At 43.0% G+C, this 13,919-nt stretch overlaps 1 protein-coding gene across 4 annotated transcripts in view; it reads right to left on the reverse strand.

Annotated features, from left to right (window-relative positions):
* The window catches only part of epha3 (eph receptor A3), an 80,121-nt gene that overhangs the window by 14,782 nt on the left and 51,420 nt on the right, over nucleotides 1-13,919 (reverse strand). For all 4 annotated transcript variants that reach the window (XM_044013395.1, XM_044013387.1, XM_044013413.1 and 1 more), the window contains 7 exons: nucleotides 13,528-13,652; nucleotides 9,177-9,339; nucleotides 8,698-8,803; nucleotides 8,164-8,228; nucleotides 6,629-6,754; nucleotides 3,220-3,405; nucleotides 762-823 (listed from right to left, as the gene is read on the reverse strand). In XM_044013395.1, coding sequence (XP_043869330.1) covers nucleotides 762-823; nucleotides 3,220-3,405; nucleotides 6,629-6,754; nucleotides 8,164-8,228; nucleotides 8,698-8,803; nucleotides 9,177-9,339; nucleotides 13,528-13,652 — 833 coding nt within the window. The remainder of the gene's footprint in view (nucleotides 1-761; nucleotides 824-3,219; nucleotides 3,406-6,628; nucleotides 6,755-8,163; nucleotides 8,229-8,697; nucleotides 8,804-9,176; nucleotides 9,340-13,527; nucleotides 13,653-13,919) is intronic.

Raw genomic sequence — 13,919 nt, forward strand, 5'->3', positions numbered from 1 at the left:
CTCGAGCAATTAGTAGCCAGACCACCTGGCTTAGTCACCACAAAGCTCTCACGGACACACGCTGCAGTCATATGCTCGGAATCTGTGCGAGCGTGTTTGCACACATGACACATTGTCAGTGAAAAACAGCAGGTCAGGAAGTAAAATGTGTGTGTGTGTGTGGAAAAGGGGCTGAAACAGGTAACATGTGATTTCATGGCAGTGTTGTGGCTTGGCTGATGTCCTTTGGTTCATTTCAGTGACGCGCGTCTATTCCTGTTTAAGACACAGAGGCAAGGCAAGAAGCAAAACTTCATCCCCATCTGGGAGACGAGTGGGAATTCACATCGTAAAACTTTAGCATGTGATTAGCCCCTAAATGGCGAGTACAGCAGACAGCAGTCGGTATCAAACAACCTCGCATAAATGTCATAGTAAAGAGAAGCGGGGAACGTTTTAGCTGTTTGAAATTGGCAAAAAAAAGCAAAATTACCTTTTGATTAAAGGACATTATGAAAGTAGAAGACAACATAAACACTTAAGAGCTCATTTATTTGCATTCTAATGAGTTCACCACACTGATCCAGGCCTATGTGAACACAGATGTGCATACGAGTGAGGATTTACTGCGCTGCTCTCAGGTCATCTTTGATTACAGCACTGGGCTACGTGTCGTACCATTTCTTTCACCATATTCTGCTCCTTAATCCTCAGCTAAATGTGATAGGATTACCTGTCTGCCTCTGTGTGTGTGTGTGTGTGTGTGTGTGTGTGTTACATACTCTTAAGAAGCTGTCCAGGGATCCGTTCTCCATGTATTCCGTGACAATCATCACCGGTTTACCTGTAACAGAAAAGAAGACGCTGCATCATCTGTATTTCTCACACAATTGGGGCAGTGACTGTTTTCTGTCCAGCAGAAAACCTCAGATTTATTCTTTGAAGCAAGCAAAGACAAAGGGGGGGAGGGGCTGGGTGAACAAGGAGAGCTGAACCTTGATATAAGGCAGACACATAACACCGTACATGTAGGGAGGTTGAACTTGATCTCATGCTTGTTGTCTATTCTTTATCTCTCTCTCTGAGTGAGCACAATGAAACGATCTCAGTCACGTTTTAAGGCTACAGCAGGTCAGCTGTCCACGTGTGACATCTTTATTCCCGTGGAAGACCTGGCTGTAAATCCCCTTCTGCCTACTATCATCTGCACCTGATCAGACTACAGCTGACTTAAGGTTTATTACTGAGGAATAAAAGAGAAAAAAAACGTTGTTAAATGCACAGCATCGATGTCTGAACTGCTCCGCGTGCCAGGCGACTCTGTTCTCGCCGCTTCACTCTGCGTTTTATTCAGATTAACGTGCTCTCCATCCGTTTCTTTATCGTCCTTTTCTTCCCTCCCTAACTTTTACAACTCGCTCTTCTTGCATCTATTGTGACCTCCACCACATCTGGTATAAGTGGAGAGCACGATGGACTCCTTTGTGAAAATAAACAGATCTATTGTAGTCGAACAGATGATGAAAGTTAACGGATTCAGTATCTTAAATGAAATCATAATATATATATATATCTATATATATATAAGAATATACTGTATCGCAGTATCCCTGTGAGACTGTCAAAGCGTAATAGGTATACACAGATGGATGGATGTGCCGTTAATGCATCCCTATATGACTCACATGTTTTGATCATCATTAAACAAACATGTCTGCATTTGAAAAATGGGAACATGCATACAATCTGCCCTCCAATCTGTTTTCTATCTCCTTTTACCATTCCAACTTTCTACTCTTCCCTACACTGGCAACAATGATAAAGGCCCCCGAGCCCCTTTTGTTCTGTAAACGCAAGTGTGCACAAGTGTGTGTGTGTGTGTGTGTGTGTATCTATAAATGTGCAGCCAAAAACCAGCAGCAAGGTAAATGGGGTGTGAAAGTCTCAGGATTATTAAGAATTAACGGGGGCAGCTTAATAAATCACCCGACGCTGATATTTCTGTGTGTGTGTGTGTGTGAGTAGTGAATATTGAACTTCCGCTGTTAGTTTAAAGGCAGCAAATGATCCCAAAGTCCTGTGTTATTGCAGTGTTTCTCTGGACTGGAGACGTGTGAGACAAGCCGTCTTGAGGTTGACTGATTACAAGCACACACGACGAGGAGTTGGAAACGAGGCTCTAACTCATGTGTGTGAATGTGCTCTCTTTGCTTATACTTTACTGTACGTGTACTTCCTAAATAGGTCTTAGTTGATTCACGTTTACAGTTGTTCGTGAAGCTGCATGTGCTTAACTTTATAATACACCTCGAAACGATCACATATTGTGCATTTTTGTTGAATTAAAATGATGAATCTTTGATGAAACTGTTTTTTGAAGTGTTTTTTACACAGTGAGACAAAGACATAAAGACATAAAGGCTTCATTCATCAAACCAATACGGTAGGAATATCAATCTGTGGCCATTTCCACTGCACACTTTGAAATCTGATGTTGCCAATACTGCTTTTGATTCAAATGGATGCATGTCAGGACGCAATTAGGTTTCTAACATTACAGCAGAGAAGGGGACATAAAAAAAAAGAAAAAGAGACAGAATAAGAGAAACCAAAAAATCAAGGGCATAAAGTGAGGGGGAGTTCTGCAGGTATTTTATTCGACTCTTTAGAATAACATGGCAGAGCTACTTAATAAGCCCGGTGCCGCAGGGAGAGATGGAGGCCAGGCCCGTTTCTCAGCGACAAAGTTCAGACTCATTATTTCCTTTTTTCTGCAGTCATTCCTTTTTAAAGAGGCTTTCTGTGTGCTAATGATAGTCTTATAAAGAGGCCCAGAAGGGAGCGACTCAGAGATATGGATTTATGGATTTATGCCCGCTTTGGACACAGGCTTTGATCAAAGCACATTGATCTGCAGAGATTTACACCGCGGCGACTCAATAAAACTCCTGTGCTCTTTCACAGAACTGTCAGCCACTTTGCAGCCATTTGTCAAAGACAATTGTAAATCCGGAATCGGTAAAAAGTCTCTGCAGGTGTTAGATCTGTGATGGAATGTGAATACAAATCATGTCCCTTCTTCAATTCAGTTCTATTCTATACTATTCTATTCTATTCAGATGTAATTTGTGATCATTTTTGACAATAGTCCCAAATATTTGATACACTTAATTAAATGATCCCAGCATCCATGGTGAGACTGAATAACCGATTACAGATCATTTCACAAATTGCACTTACTGCGTGTCACCACCCCCTCCAGCCTGATGATGTTGGGGTGGTCAAACTGTCCCATGATTGATGCCTCTGCCAGGAAGTCCCGCCTCTGCTTGTCAGTGTATCCTCCTTTAAGCGTCTTGATCGCGACACAGATCTCCTTCTTACTGGGCAGCTTCAGGCGGCCACTGCACACCTCACCAAACTCACCTAGGCACAAAACACAGGTAATGAAGAATTTGAATATAAACAAATCTAGATTTCATCTTTCTGACGAATGACAAACTGAAATGATACAATACAGCAATGGTCCAAATGTTCATCTATGTTTATATGTATACGCCTGAGGGACAGTTGATGTGAAAAATTCAACTGAATATTCATATTTTATTAAGAAAAAAAATATCTTCTTCCCTTTTTAATTAATAATGGGTAAACAGAAATAAAAAGTCAGTTGTTACATTTGCAAACACTTTAAACTGGGTCCATTCTGAGTATGGGTTGTGTTAGTCTCCAGCATTGTCGAGATGTAGGAAATGAGGACAAACGCAAAAAGGAAATAAGCGCTGGTTTGGGAAAGAATAATTGGAAAATTTTGTGTTAAAACCACTTAGTGTAGCATGAAATCACATGTAACTATCAATCAAATCGTACCGTACAGTCCAAATAATGTCCCGATGTTTTAAAACAACTCCAAACTGAACAGACAGCGCGGTGACCTTTCAACTTTCTGTTTATTTCAAACCAAAACACCGTGCGACTTAACATCCACTCCGGGAGAGATCAATTAGTATTCATTGCCAGCGTGTGTGTGTGTGTGTGTGTGTGTTTATTTCAGCTCCCACTTGTGTGTGTGTGTGTGTTCACAAGGTAAGCTTTGTCGGCAGGCTGGCCACTTCAAAGGCAGCCAGCCATGTTACAGCTGGTGACAGGGATCTGGCAAGACTGCAGAGGACGAGCGGAGTGTGTATCATTTGCCTATGTATTTGTGTGTGTCTCTCCATTGTGTAAATGCATATTGAGTGTGCTCATGCGTGGTGATGTCAGTGGTAAGACATCTGCACATCTCCCTCCGTCCTGTACAGTCATTTCCCATAGCCGCTTTGGATCAGAGCGCACGGATCAAGTCTTGGACTGGAAGGAATGGGGGTCTGGAAGAACTTAGCCAGAATAATTACAGTCTGTCCTTTCCTGCCCTGCTCCGCTCCGTTCTTCTGGCCGTCAGCAGTGGACACACGAGCCAGGCCAACACACCTTTTTTTTTTTTCATGCGGTCACTCCAAGAAAGAAGATCCAGGTTCTAATGACGCTTGATTAGGGCCACTCGCTGCTTTCCTGTTCTGAACAGAGCTGCGTATCCCCACTTTGATGTTTGAGGCTCACCCATGTAAAAAGCATGGCGCCTGGGCTCTGTTTTTTAACACACAATCACTGATTGGCAAGCAGATCAAAGTCTTGTTAACATGTTTAATGAAGACAGATGGGAACTGAGGCAGGGATGGAGAGAAAAGGGAACTGTATCGTACTCCATATTGTTCAGAGTTTGTATATAGCTTTAAAAAAAAAAAGTCTTCTGTCTCTTTATTGAGGACAAATCAGTATTTAAATGTTGGGCTATTTTATGAAAAATGCCACTGCGGCGTTCATTGTACAAGTATTTTAACATACTTCAGTTCCAGCTATGTATTGTTTACATTAGACGTCTTATAGTGTCCCTCTTCAGTCTGAACATGTGCGCATACTCAGTATTATAATAAAGACAAAAGGGGAAAATCCTGATCATGAAGATTCCCACTGACAAATACTTCCTCGCCTTTCCACATCTGACCTCAAAAGAAAAAAAGCAAACCCAACCCTACTGTGATGAATGTGGTTTGTCTTTGACGAGTACTGAGACAGTGGTATATGCGCGGTGGTGCGTAGCATAGTCCAGCGTGGAGTCAGGTATCAGAGTCTCACTTATTCTGACAGCTTTAAAGTGTGCAGAGCTGCTGGGACTCTGGAGACGGCGGCCTGCTGTTCCGCACTCTGTGCTTTACTCTCCATACATTCTGTCGGGCACTTGACATCAATCACAACGCATTACCCCTGCACTCCTGCTCCTCTCCTCCCTGACAAGCAGAGGAGAGAAGATATTTGTTTTTACTGTTGCAATAATTAGATTTAGTTTAGTATTAGAGCATTAGATAAAAAAAAAAAAAAAGAGCTAAAGGGAAGGAGATAAGGAAAGGGAAAGTAAAGTAAAACACATTTCTACACTCAGTTACAGTGGAGGACGAGAAAGACGGGACATCAAGCTGGCATTCAATTCTTTCTACCACATTCCCAGCTGTGCAGTAAATGCCATAGAGTTAAACTAGCTAGCTGCTAGGAAAATGTAGATATATAGAAATACTTAAGGCACTGACTTTTTCTCTGTGCTTATGCAGTTGGGGCAACTTTGTCATCTAAATGGAGCATTACAGAGTAAAAAAAAGCAAAAAAGTAAAGGTAAATGCCACCAACTTGGCAATTTGCTTGCTTTGAATAAGGGCTTATCCACTCAGAAATGGGTGTAGGTGAATATGTATAGTTTTTTATTAGCGTTTCATCCACACAGAAGCAGGTCCCAGAGTGGAAAAATCTCAAAATGCCCCTTTTATGTTTTCCTGCAGACAACAGCACTACTTTGGGAAAACAATGATGTCATGGTCCCACCTCTCTCTTGCACTGGCACTCACTGTCTCTATGCACTTCATCATTGTCAGTGTTTTGCTGGAAAAGTAACTAAAGTCAGCCTGAAAAAGGTGCTGTATATCACTACAGAACACTTCCCGTCCTCAGCGAGTTCAGACACGGGAGTGAAGAGGACAAAAAAGGACATGTTAAAGATTAACACTGAAACTGAATGGTAAAATAAGGGGAGGAGCAAACCAAAGCTATTGTTCCTTGGGTCAATCAGGGTCAGCTGCACTCTGTGTTGTACGTGTGGTCACAGTGATTCTCTCTCTCCCCCTCTCAGATTGACTCTCTGCCCACAGCAAATAGAGGTAGACGAAGCTCACTCGTGTGGCACAACTGACAATTTCCTTTTCGGAAGGTAGTAAGGGTTATGCCAGAATGTCGCTTGTCATTTTTTGTGTGAAAGAAAAGTCGGCAGGTGTCTGAAAAGTCAGTAAATATTGCAACAAAACCACTAAAATGCACTAAAATACCACTAAAATACAAAATGTCACTGCTTCTGTGATTGTTTACTTTGTATGCAGTCATTATGGTGGGTTTCCTGTGGATGATGGATTTCATTTCCTGAAACGATGCCGTGTTCAGGGGAAACTTTTTCAAAACAGCAAAGAAAAAAGATTGTTTGTGTGCTTTCGTTGCGTTTCTGTCTGCCTAACCCCCTGAAGACAGTGTGTGTGCAGTACGGTAGGTGTTGTCACGTGTGTATTCTCACCTGCTCCGACCACTTTGTCTATGGCAATGCACGAGGCGTCCAACTCTTTGGCAAACTCATGCACAGCCTGGCTCGGATCCTCGTACGTGTGAGGGTCCACGTAGGTCCTGATGCCCGGCAGACTCACTGCAACAGCAGGAAATGCAGACTTGCATCAATTAAAAGTCATTTAAATACTGTGCGTGTCTGTCTTTATGTCCTCTGAATACCCCAAATGAATGACTGCAATCTTTGCAAGGAGTGTCCACTTGATGTTGTCTTCGGTGTCTCAGTACATAAGCTTTAAAAATGAATTCCCTTTAAGGAAGAAAGAAGATGGGCTCTCGACAGGAGGCGGCTGATACAGTGAATTGTGTGTTAGGTACACAGATGCTTTCATGTTCAACAATATGGCACGCGTCCAAGTAAAGCTGTTTTTATGTGTTTACGCACACTTTCAGTTTGGAAAAATCAAGGCCAGATGCACACACGTCGTTAAACTCAGCGGATTAGTGCTACAAAGTCATATGGTACGACAACATATTCACACTGCTAAAGACTTACACTAGCTTTGACTAACTTGTAGAATAGAATATTGACTAATGCACTTGAATATAGAATTAAGATTTTGCTGATTCATTCACTGGAATGACTAAAAGGGACAATCTGGGGATTAAAAGCGTCAGTATAGTCTACTAATGTGTCTGTGTGAGTGTTTTTGAAGACATACTTGAAAATAGGGAGAGATAAAATTGTGTTTTATTATTCCCTGTGGGTTCTGTATGCCCCGCTTATGACCCATCCAAACTATTCACGAAGGAGAGGGCAAAATGTTATTCAGTCTCCGGGGGGGTTGCCGAGCTAATGACTAGGTGAAGGTCAACGGGAGGAGGATTCCTAATAAATAACATATCACTTGTAAATTAAGCAGAACACGCCAAGCAGAAGCGAAGCTGATTTAAAGTCACTGACAGGTTTTAAACCCCGCCGCACTGCTCCGTTGGCCCACATCAGACGATGAGTTGTTACCCTGGCTCTTTTTTAAACATGGATTCTATTCATATTTTACCTTTTACATCATTTAAGTGAAGCCTTTTCGTCGCTGCTGAAAAATGTACAAGTTAAAATGACTATTCTCTGGAGTAATCCCTGTAATTATGGATTGTTTAAAGCTTAATTTGCTGCACTTGTTGCAGCTGGCATCGAGAACAGTCTGAACTTGTTGCCTCTCCAAATGAAGCCTTCAGGATTGCTTTACAAATGGGCCGAGAAACCACCGTCTTAATATCGTCTCGGTTGGATTGCTGTCTTCTCATATGACCGAGTGATCCGAGGTGAAGGGGAAAACTGCTTTATGATGGGAAATATTAGTTCTTAAACAACCACCGCTGCTTTAGTGGATCGCAAAATACTGCAGAAAAAAAAAAGATTCCCCCACGGGTTAAAATATCACACGCCCTGAAATATAACTGCAATTACTCCTTTACTCGGTGAATAGCAAAAGGCAGAGAGGATGCATCAAACCAGGCCTGGGGAAAGCGGAGTCTAATACTTACAGTGGCCGTTGCCAAAGTGCAGTCTTTTCTCATCGGGATGTTTGGATTTGCTGCGGCAACAAAACCTGCCAATCCAAACAGAGAAAGGTCAGAAATAGTGCCACATCTCCCAATAAGATGGAACCCAGCCTGAAGGCTCGCAAGAATTCTGTGTGTGTGTGTGTGTCTGTCTGTGTGTGTGTGTAATCCCAGCTCTTATAAGCCAAGAGAGGATCAGTAAGTCCTATAATGAGCCATGGATTTATACTCTCTCTGAACAGTACTGACTGCCAACTCCACACACACACACACACACACACACACACACACACCCACAACGTCTTCCTATAAATACACCCACACACCTAAATACCTACCTCATTTTTTTTTATTTATTTCTTTAACAGAAACTATAGGAGGAACAGGTACAAATGACACAATTGGTCAAAAATAATCTTAAAGCGGTCTTTAAGATTAACAAACACCGACAGAGAAGTGCTGCAGTGATTGGAAGAGATGACACAAACTGACAGTCAACGCGAGTCATGAACAGACCTGCCGACCAGGACGTAGAGCAGCACAGTGAGCAGGATGATGGCCACGGCGGAGGAAATGGCAATCAGAACCACCTGGCTGTTCTCGCTGGAGATCGAAAAGGCGGCTGAAAAGGACAAGGAGAGAGAAAGTACGTAAACACAATGAAATGCACTCCGTTCCGAGTAGAATTAAACTTTTTCTGAGCAAAGTTTGATTGATCTTTTGTGCCGTATAAATGCTCGGCGATCTAAATCTGGCCAGCTGTATAGAAAACTGATCCCTCATTATATAAAAAGAAGCTGTGCTTTTACTATACAATTCAAACTCTTCAATAACACTTAAAAGGACCACTGGGCACAAGAACTCCTCGCTGATCCCCTGACAGTGTATAACATTACAAATTCTTTATTTTATTTTATATTAAACGCCAATATTGGCAACAGCGCAACCCTATTTTATGCAAAAGTGTATGAGCTTCCACTCTCGGCTGAATTTACAGTCAGGGCTGGTCTCGAACTGGAAGCTGGGGCTGCTGGCTCCATATCCGGCAGCCGTGCGCGCTCGGATCTGCAGCAGGTAAGCGGTGTTCGGCTTCAGGCCGCTCAGGGTCACGTTGCAGCCGCGCGCACGCAGGATGGTGTAGCTGGTCTCCTGCTCGTCCTGTAATACAAGAAGAACAACGTCAAAGCGATAAAGTATAAATACTGCAATTTAGTTCAGGCTGGAACGATGAATGAATATCCCACTGAGCCCCCACCACACACACACACACACACACACACACACACAGTCTGGCAGTTTGCTTCCAGCCAGAGGAGTTATGCTTTTTATATTTTATGACTTCTCTCCTACTGATCTCCACTGATAGAGCAACAGGAGGATTTACACACCAGGTCCACATTTGGCACATTGATTCCAGATGTGAAGAGAAGAAAAGTGGTGAAGGAAAGATGAGAGAGGGCAGTAGGTCAACGCAGACAACCAAAGGGAGAAAACAATCCTCAATTTTGCCTGCACCGAGTGACATTTTTACAGTTGGAAAAATAAGTGGATCCACTCAGGTCACGTCGTTGGAATTTTCAGTTTAATTAAGTTTCGTGCAACATATTTTATGTTGCCCCCACAGTTACCAGGTTAAATAAGACGAGGGGAGAGACGTGTTTATTGGATTTAACAATAAAATCTAAGGAGAAATAAGAAAAAAACAGAACACGACATGTTTCTTCACGTGTCTTCATAGTCCATTTGTCTGAGGTGTCATATTAACACGAGGCTCAGTGCTACGAAACACACTGCCAGAGGAGAGAAACGGGACAAGTGTGAGCTTAAATCTTATGACAACCTGCTACCAGTGACGACTTCAACGACCTCCAAAAAAATGAGCTACACCTCTTGCAACGTAGCCAAGCTCATAAAAACCATTCAAGGCTGAACCGCGTCCAGGTCGGGTGAAATCCTCAGTTTATAGAGCCAGTTATTAACAGGCACTCATTGGTGAAGGCAGCGGCATAAACACTCACAGACACGCACGCGTGCACAGCCAGAATCCAAGAGAAACGTCCGCTAATGGCGTGGATCAGTTTTATGGTGCACAAAAAAAGCATTTTCGACCGTCACGTTAGTGAGGAGGTAACAGATACAACAGCCATGCCTATGAATCTAACCCCAGCTCATCATCGTTCAGAACCCCATGTGATCCCTGGAAATCATACAGAGGTGTGGCCTCTCCTGACAAGCCATATGACTGCAGAACACGTGTGTGTGTGTGTCTGTGTGTGTGTGCTAGAACATGTCTTCTGCTTTGCTCATGTAAACAAAGCTGTAGCAAATCACAGCTTGTTTAATACACGCGCACACACAGTGTCTGAGACGCGAACCGGTCCCAAAACCCGGGAGATATCCAGCACAAGTCTCGTAAACGCTGTGTTTCAGTCAGGATTCCTTCCATCTGAGACTAAATAAACAGATACAAATTAAAGTGGATTTGAAGCGCGCTCTCTCTCCGTCCCTCCCCCTGCAGATTAAGGTGATAAAAACATGCAAAAACAATAAGCGAAGTGTATCTGACAACGTCTTATGAGCTGTGCAGCGCTCATTTGCTGGGTTTAAGACGGGAAGATCACACAGCTGGCCTGGGATTTCCAAAATGAAACACCTCTCTTCCTCTGGGAAACGGAGAGAGGAAATTCCCCCGAGCATCAGCAGTCATTCACATTTTATAAGATACACAGGAAGTGCACGGCAGGAATGCAAAGACACTTGGTGTGTTTCTCTTCTTCTTTCCGTCCCTTTTAAAGCGCTCCATGACACGTATGTGCACAAAACAAGTCAAGAATAAAACGTGGATAAAAACTAAAGAGATGTATTAAATACAACGTAAACGTGAACTTAATTATCCAAAAATAGTAGTATTTTAACACTATTTTGGTTTTATGGTGGACTTAAAAATGTATTACTAACCATAACGGTTTATTTCTGTCCGTCAGTGCTGTGTTTGTATATTTTGACTTCACATAAGCGGATATTAGCTTTAATTTATCATCACACCACAGGTTTGTCAGCAGCCACTTGATACTGAATTAATGACACGGCTCCAGGCATGTTTCCTTGTAAGGCGGCATCCACTGATGACTCCAGTTGCCGAGTCGTGTCTATTGAATGTACAGTCACTCAGTTCTGCGTTAAAACAACCGTCTGCCGGAAACTTGAAATCGCTTTCCGGATTTAAGGCACACTTTTTGTGTGAGACTGTTATTTTAACAAACGTGGAAAAACGATAGCACCCGCATATTCCACAGAATTAAGTGATTAGGCACATTAAGGTATATTACAGCGGGACACGAATAACTCCACACATGTGTTAGATTGTGGGCAGACAGGAGTGAACGACCAGCAGGCGGGAGACACTTCAAGAATGAAGACTTCAATAAGCTCTATAAGGATTTACAGAGGGTAGACCGGGCGACTTGTGGCAAATTACATTTTTATTTCTCAATTTTTAAAGCTGTACTTATGAGTCTGGAACCCCCCACACCCTCTATCTGCACTCTCATTGAAGCTCTGCCCTACAAACACATGAACGTGCATAATGAGCTGGTAGGCAGGTCCGTGAGTGACAAAGATATTTGCCTCTTTTTTTTATTTCCTCAACTATCAAGACTTTGAGTGTGATTGAGTGACTAGTTCTAGTTGCCTAGTTGGTCCTTGGCATGCTAGAGGTCGTCGGCGTCCCTCTGCCTGCCACAAGAAGAGGCCTCTGTCCTGGGTTGTGATGAGGGTCTCCCCCCCCTGGTTGTCCCAGTTTATTCTTCTGCATGGAGGAGCCTTTTGTCTGGGGGTATGTATGGCCGCTGTGAAGAATCGCCTGGGAACTCACTTTTGTGCGTTCGCCTGTTGTGTGTATGTTTCTGTGAGTGTGTCTCCAGTTCATTTCTGGATTATCAAAAGGACATTTGTAACACGCACTCTCCCCTTATCTTTTTCTCTGCCCTCTATGAATGAACAGTCGATTGTGATGAGTGAGCATATGTGTGTGTGCGCGAGTGCAGAATCACTGCTGAGAATTAAACCTGCTGCAGTCGCTCTGACCCAGTATCACAACGTGACTTTTCCCAGCCTTGTTTTAACATCTCAGGTAAGGATGGCTGAGCAGGGAACAGAGTTTAGAGAGGAAACTGTTTCTGTCTGCCTACTAATCAAGAGATTAGGGGCCACTGTTGGCATCTGTGATCCTGGACAGGCACAGCCGCGCGCGCACACTCACACACACACACACACACACACACACACACACTGAATCTTCCAGAGTGATTAAACTTGCATCCACGGCTAATTTCACCATCAAATGTCAGCCATAGCACAGCGTCGGCGCTGCAAAACCAGTGTAATTCGTTCTGCACTAATTTCCCCTCTCAGAGGAACGAGAGACCCCACAGACACATTTACTATTGGCCATAAAACTTGTCTCCATTAAGAAGAGAAGGGGAGAGGAGGACAGGATGAGAGATAGAGGGAGATGTGGAAAGGGGAGACGAGGAGGATGGAAAAAGAAAGCAGGGAAGGGGGCAAAGAGGAGAATAGGGCAGGGGAGAAGACAATGGAAGACACACGATGCAAACATGGTGCTGGTTTTAGCTTGTTATAGTTAGGCAGTTGGATATTAAGACGTATATGACAATGTATAGCCATATTAAAGCAAGCAGCCACTCATGAAAAATAGGCATTTTATATGTGAATGCAAAAACAAAACATTTGACATTTTAGAACATGAAAAGTCTTTTGAAAAATGTAAAAAATGCACCAACATTTATTGTATTGTCACTTTTGGCTCCAAACATAAAGAGAGAGATAGAAAAAGTGAAAACTCTGCACATCAATAGTAATTTGTCAATTTGGAAATTTGCTCATTCCTTTTTTTTTTTTTTTTCCTGGCAAGACATGTGAGTTACTTTATCATATGGTGTGTGTGTGTGTGTGTGTGTGAGGTGCAGACAGGAAGTCAGCCCCGCTCAAACAGTGGAATATTTTGACTCGCTGGCCTCGGCTGGGGAAGAACTGAGCATCTGCCCCGCCAACAGAGACTCTTTTGGCGTACGAACACAATGACTGAGTGAGGCGCCGTCTTCAAACATAATATCCGACTCTTTTTCATACGCCGTGCGTACGAAACACGTTAAACCTGCTTCTCTATCAGGATAACAGGAGTACATGAAGTTGGAACTACGTTTGGCCAACAATGTCAACCCTTACATGACAGTCGCCTCATCAAATGCACTGAATTTGAACCGTCATGCTACTGCCTTGCTCTGGTGAAGCTTTAAAACATATGGTGAGATGTTGCGCACTGACCTTTTCGTAGTATTTGATCTCGTAGTCCAGGATAATGCCGTTGGGTCTTTCTGGTTCCTGCCAGGACAGCGAGACGCTGTTTCGAGAAGTCTTCTCCTTTTTGATCACTGTTACCGGAGAAGGAGCTGGAAGGGAGACATATAGAGAGACGCAGAGTGTCTTTAGAAAGAGGTTCAGTGAAAGTTCAGTCCCCAGTGTAGCATCCTGGCAATTGTCTATGGTTCCTGTTAGTCTAATTCAGTTTGCTGTATAGTCTAGTGGGGCCATATCAAAGACTATGGCGCTGGGTTGCTGCATGGAAAACAAGACAATGTAAACACTCACACAAGCTTAAAATACTCATAATATGCATCTGCACTTATCCACTGATCAAGAAATGCAGCATTCAGGGC

This window comes from Solea senegalensis, linkage group LG2 (assembly GCF_019176455.1).
Source record: "Solea senegalensis isolate Sse05_10M linkage group LG2, IFAPA_SoseM_1, whole genome shotgun sequence".
Classification (NCBI taxonomy): Eukaryota; Metazoa; Chordata; class Actinopteri; order Pleuronectiformes; family Soleidae; genus Solea; species Solea senegalensis.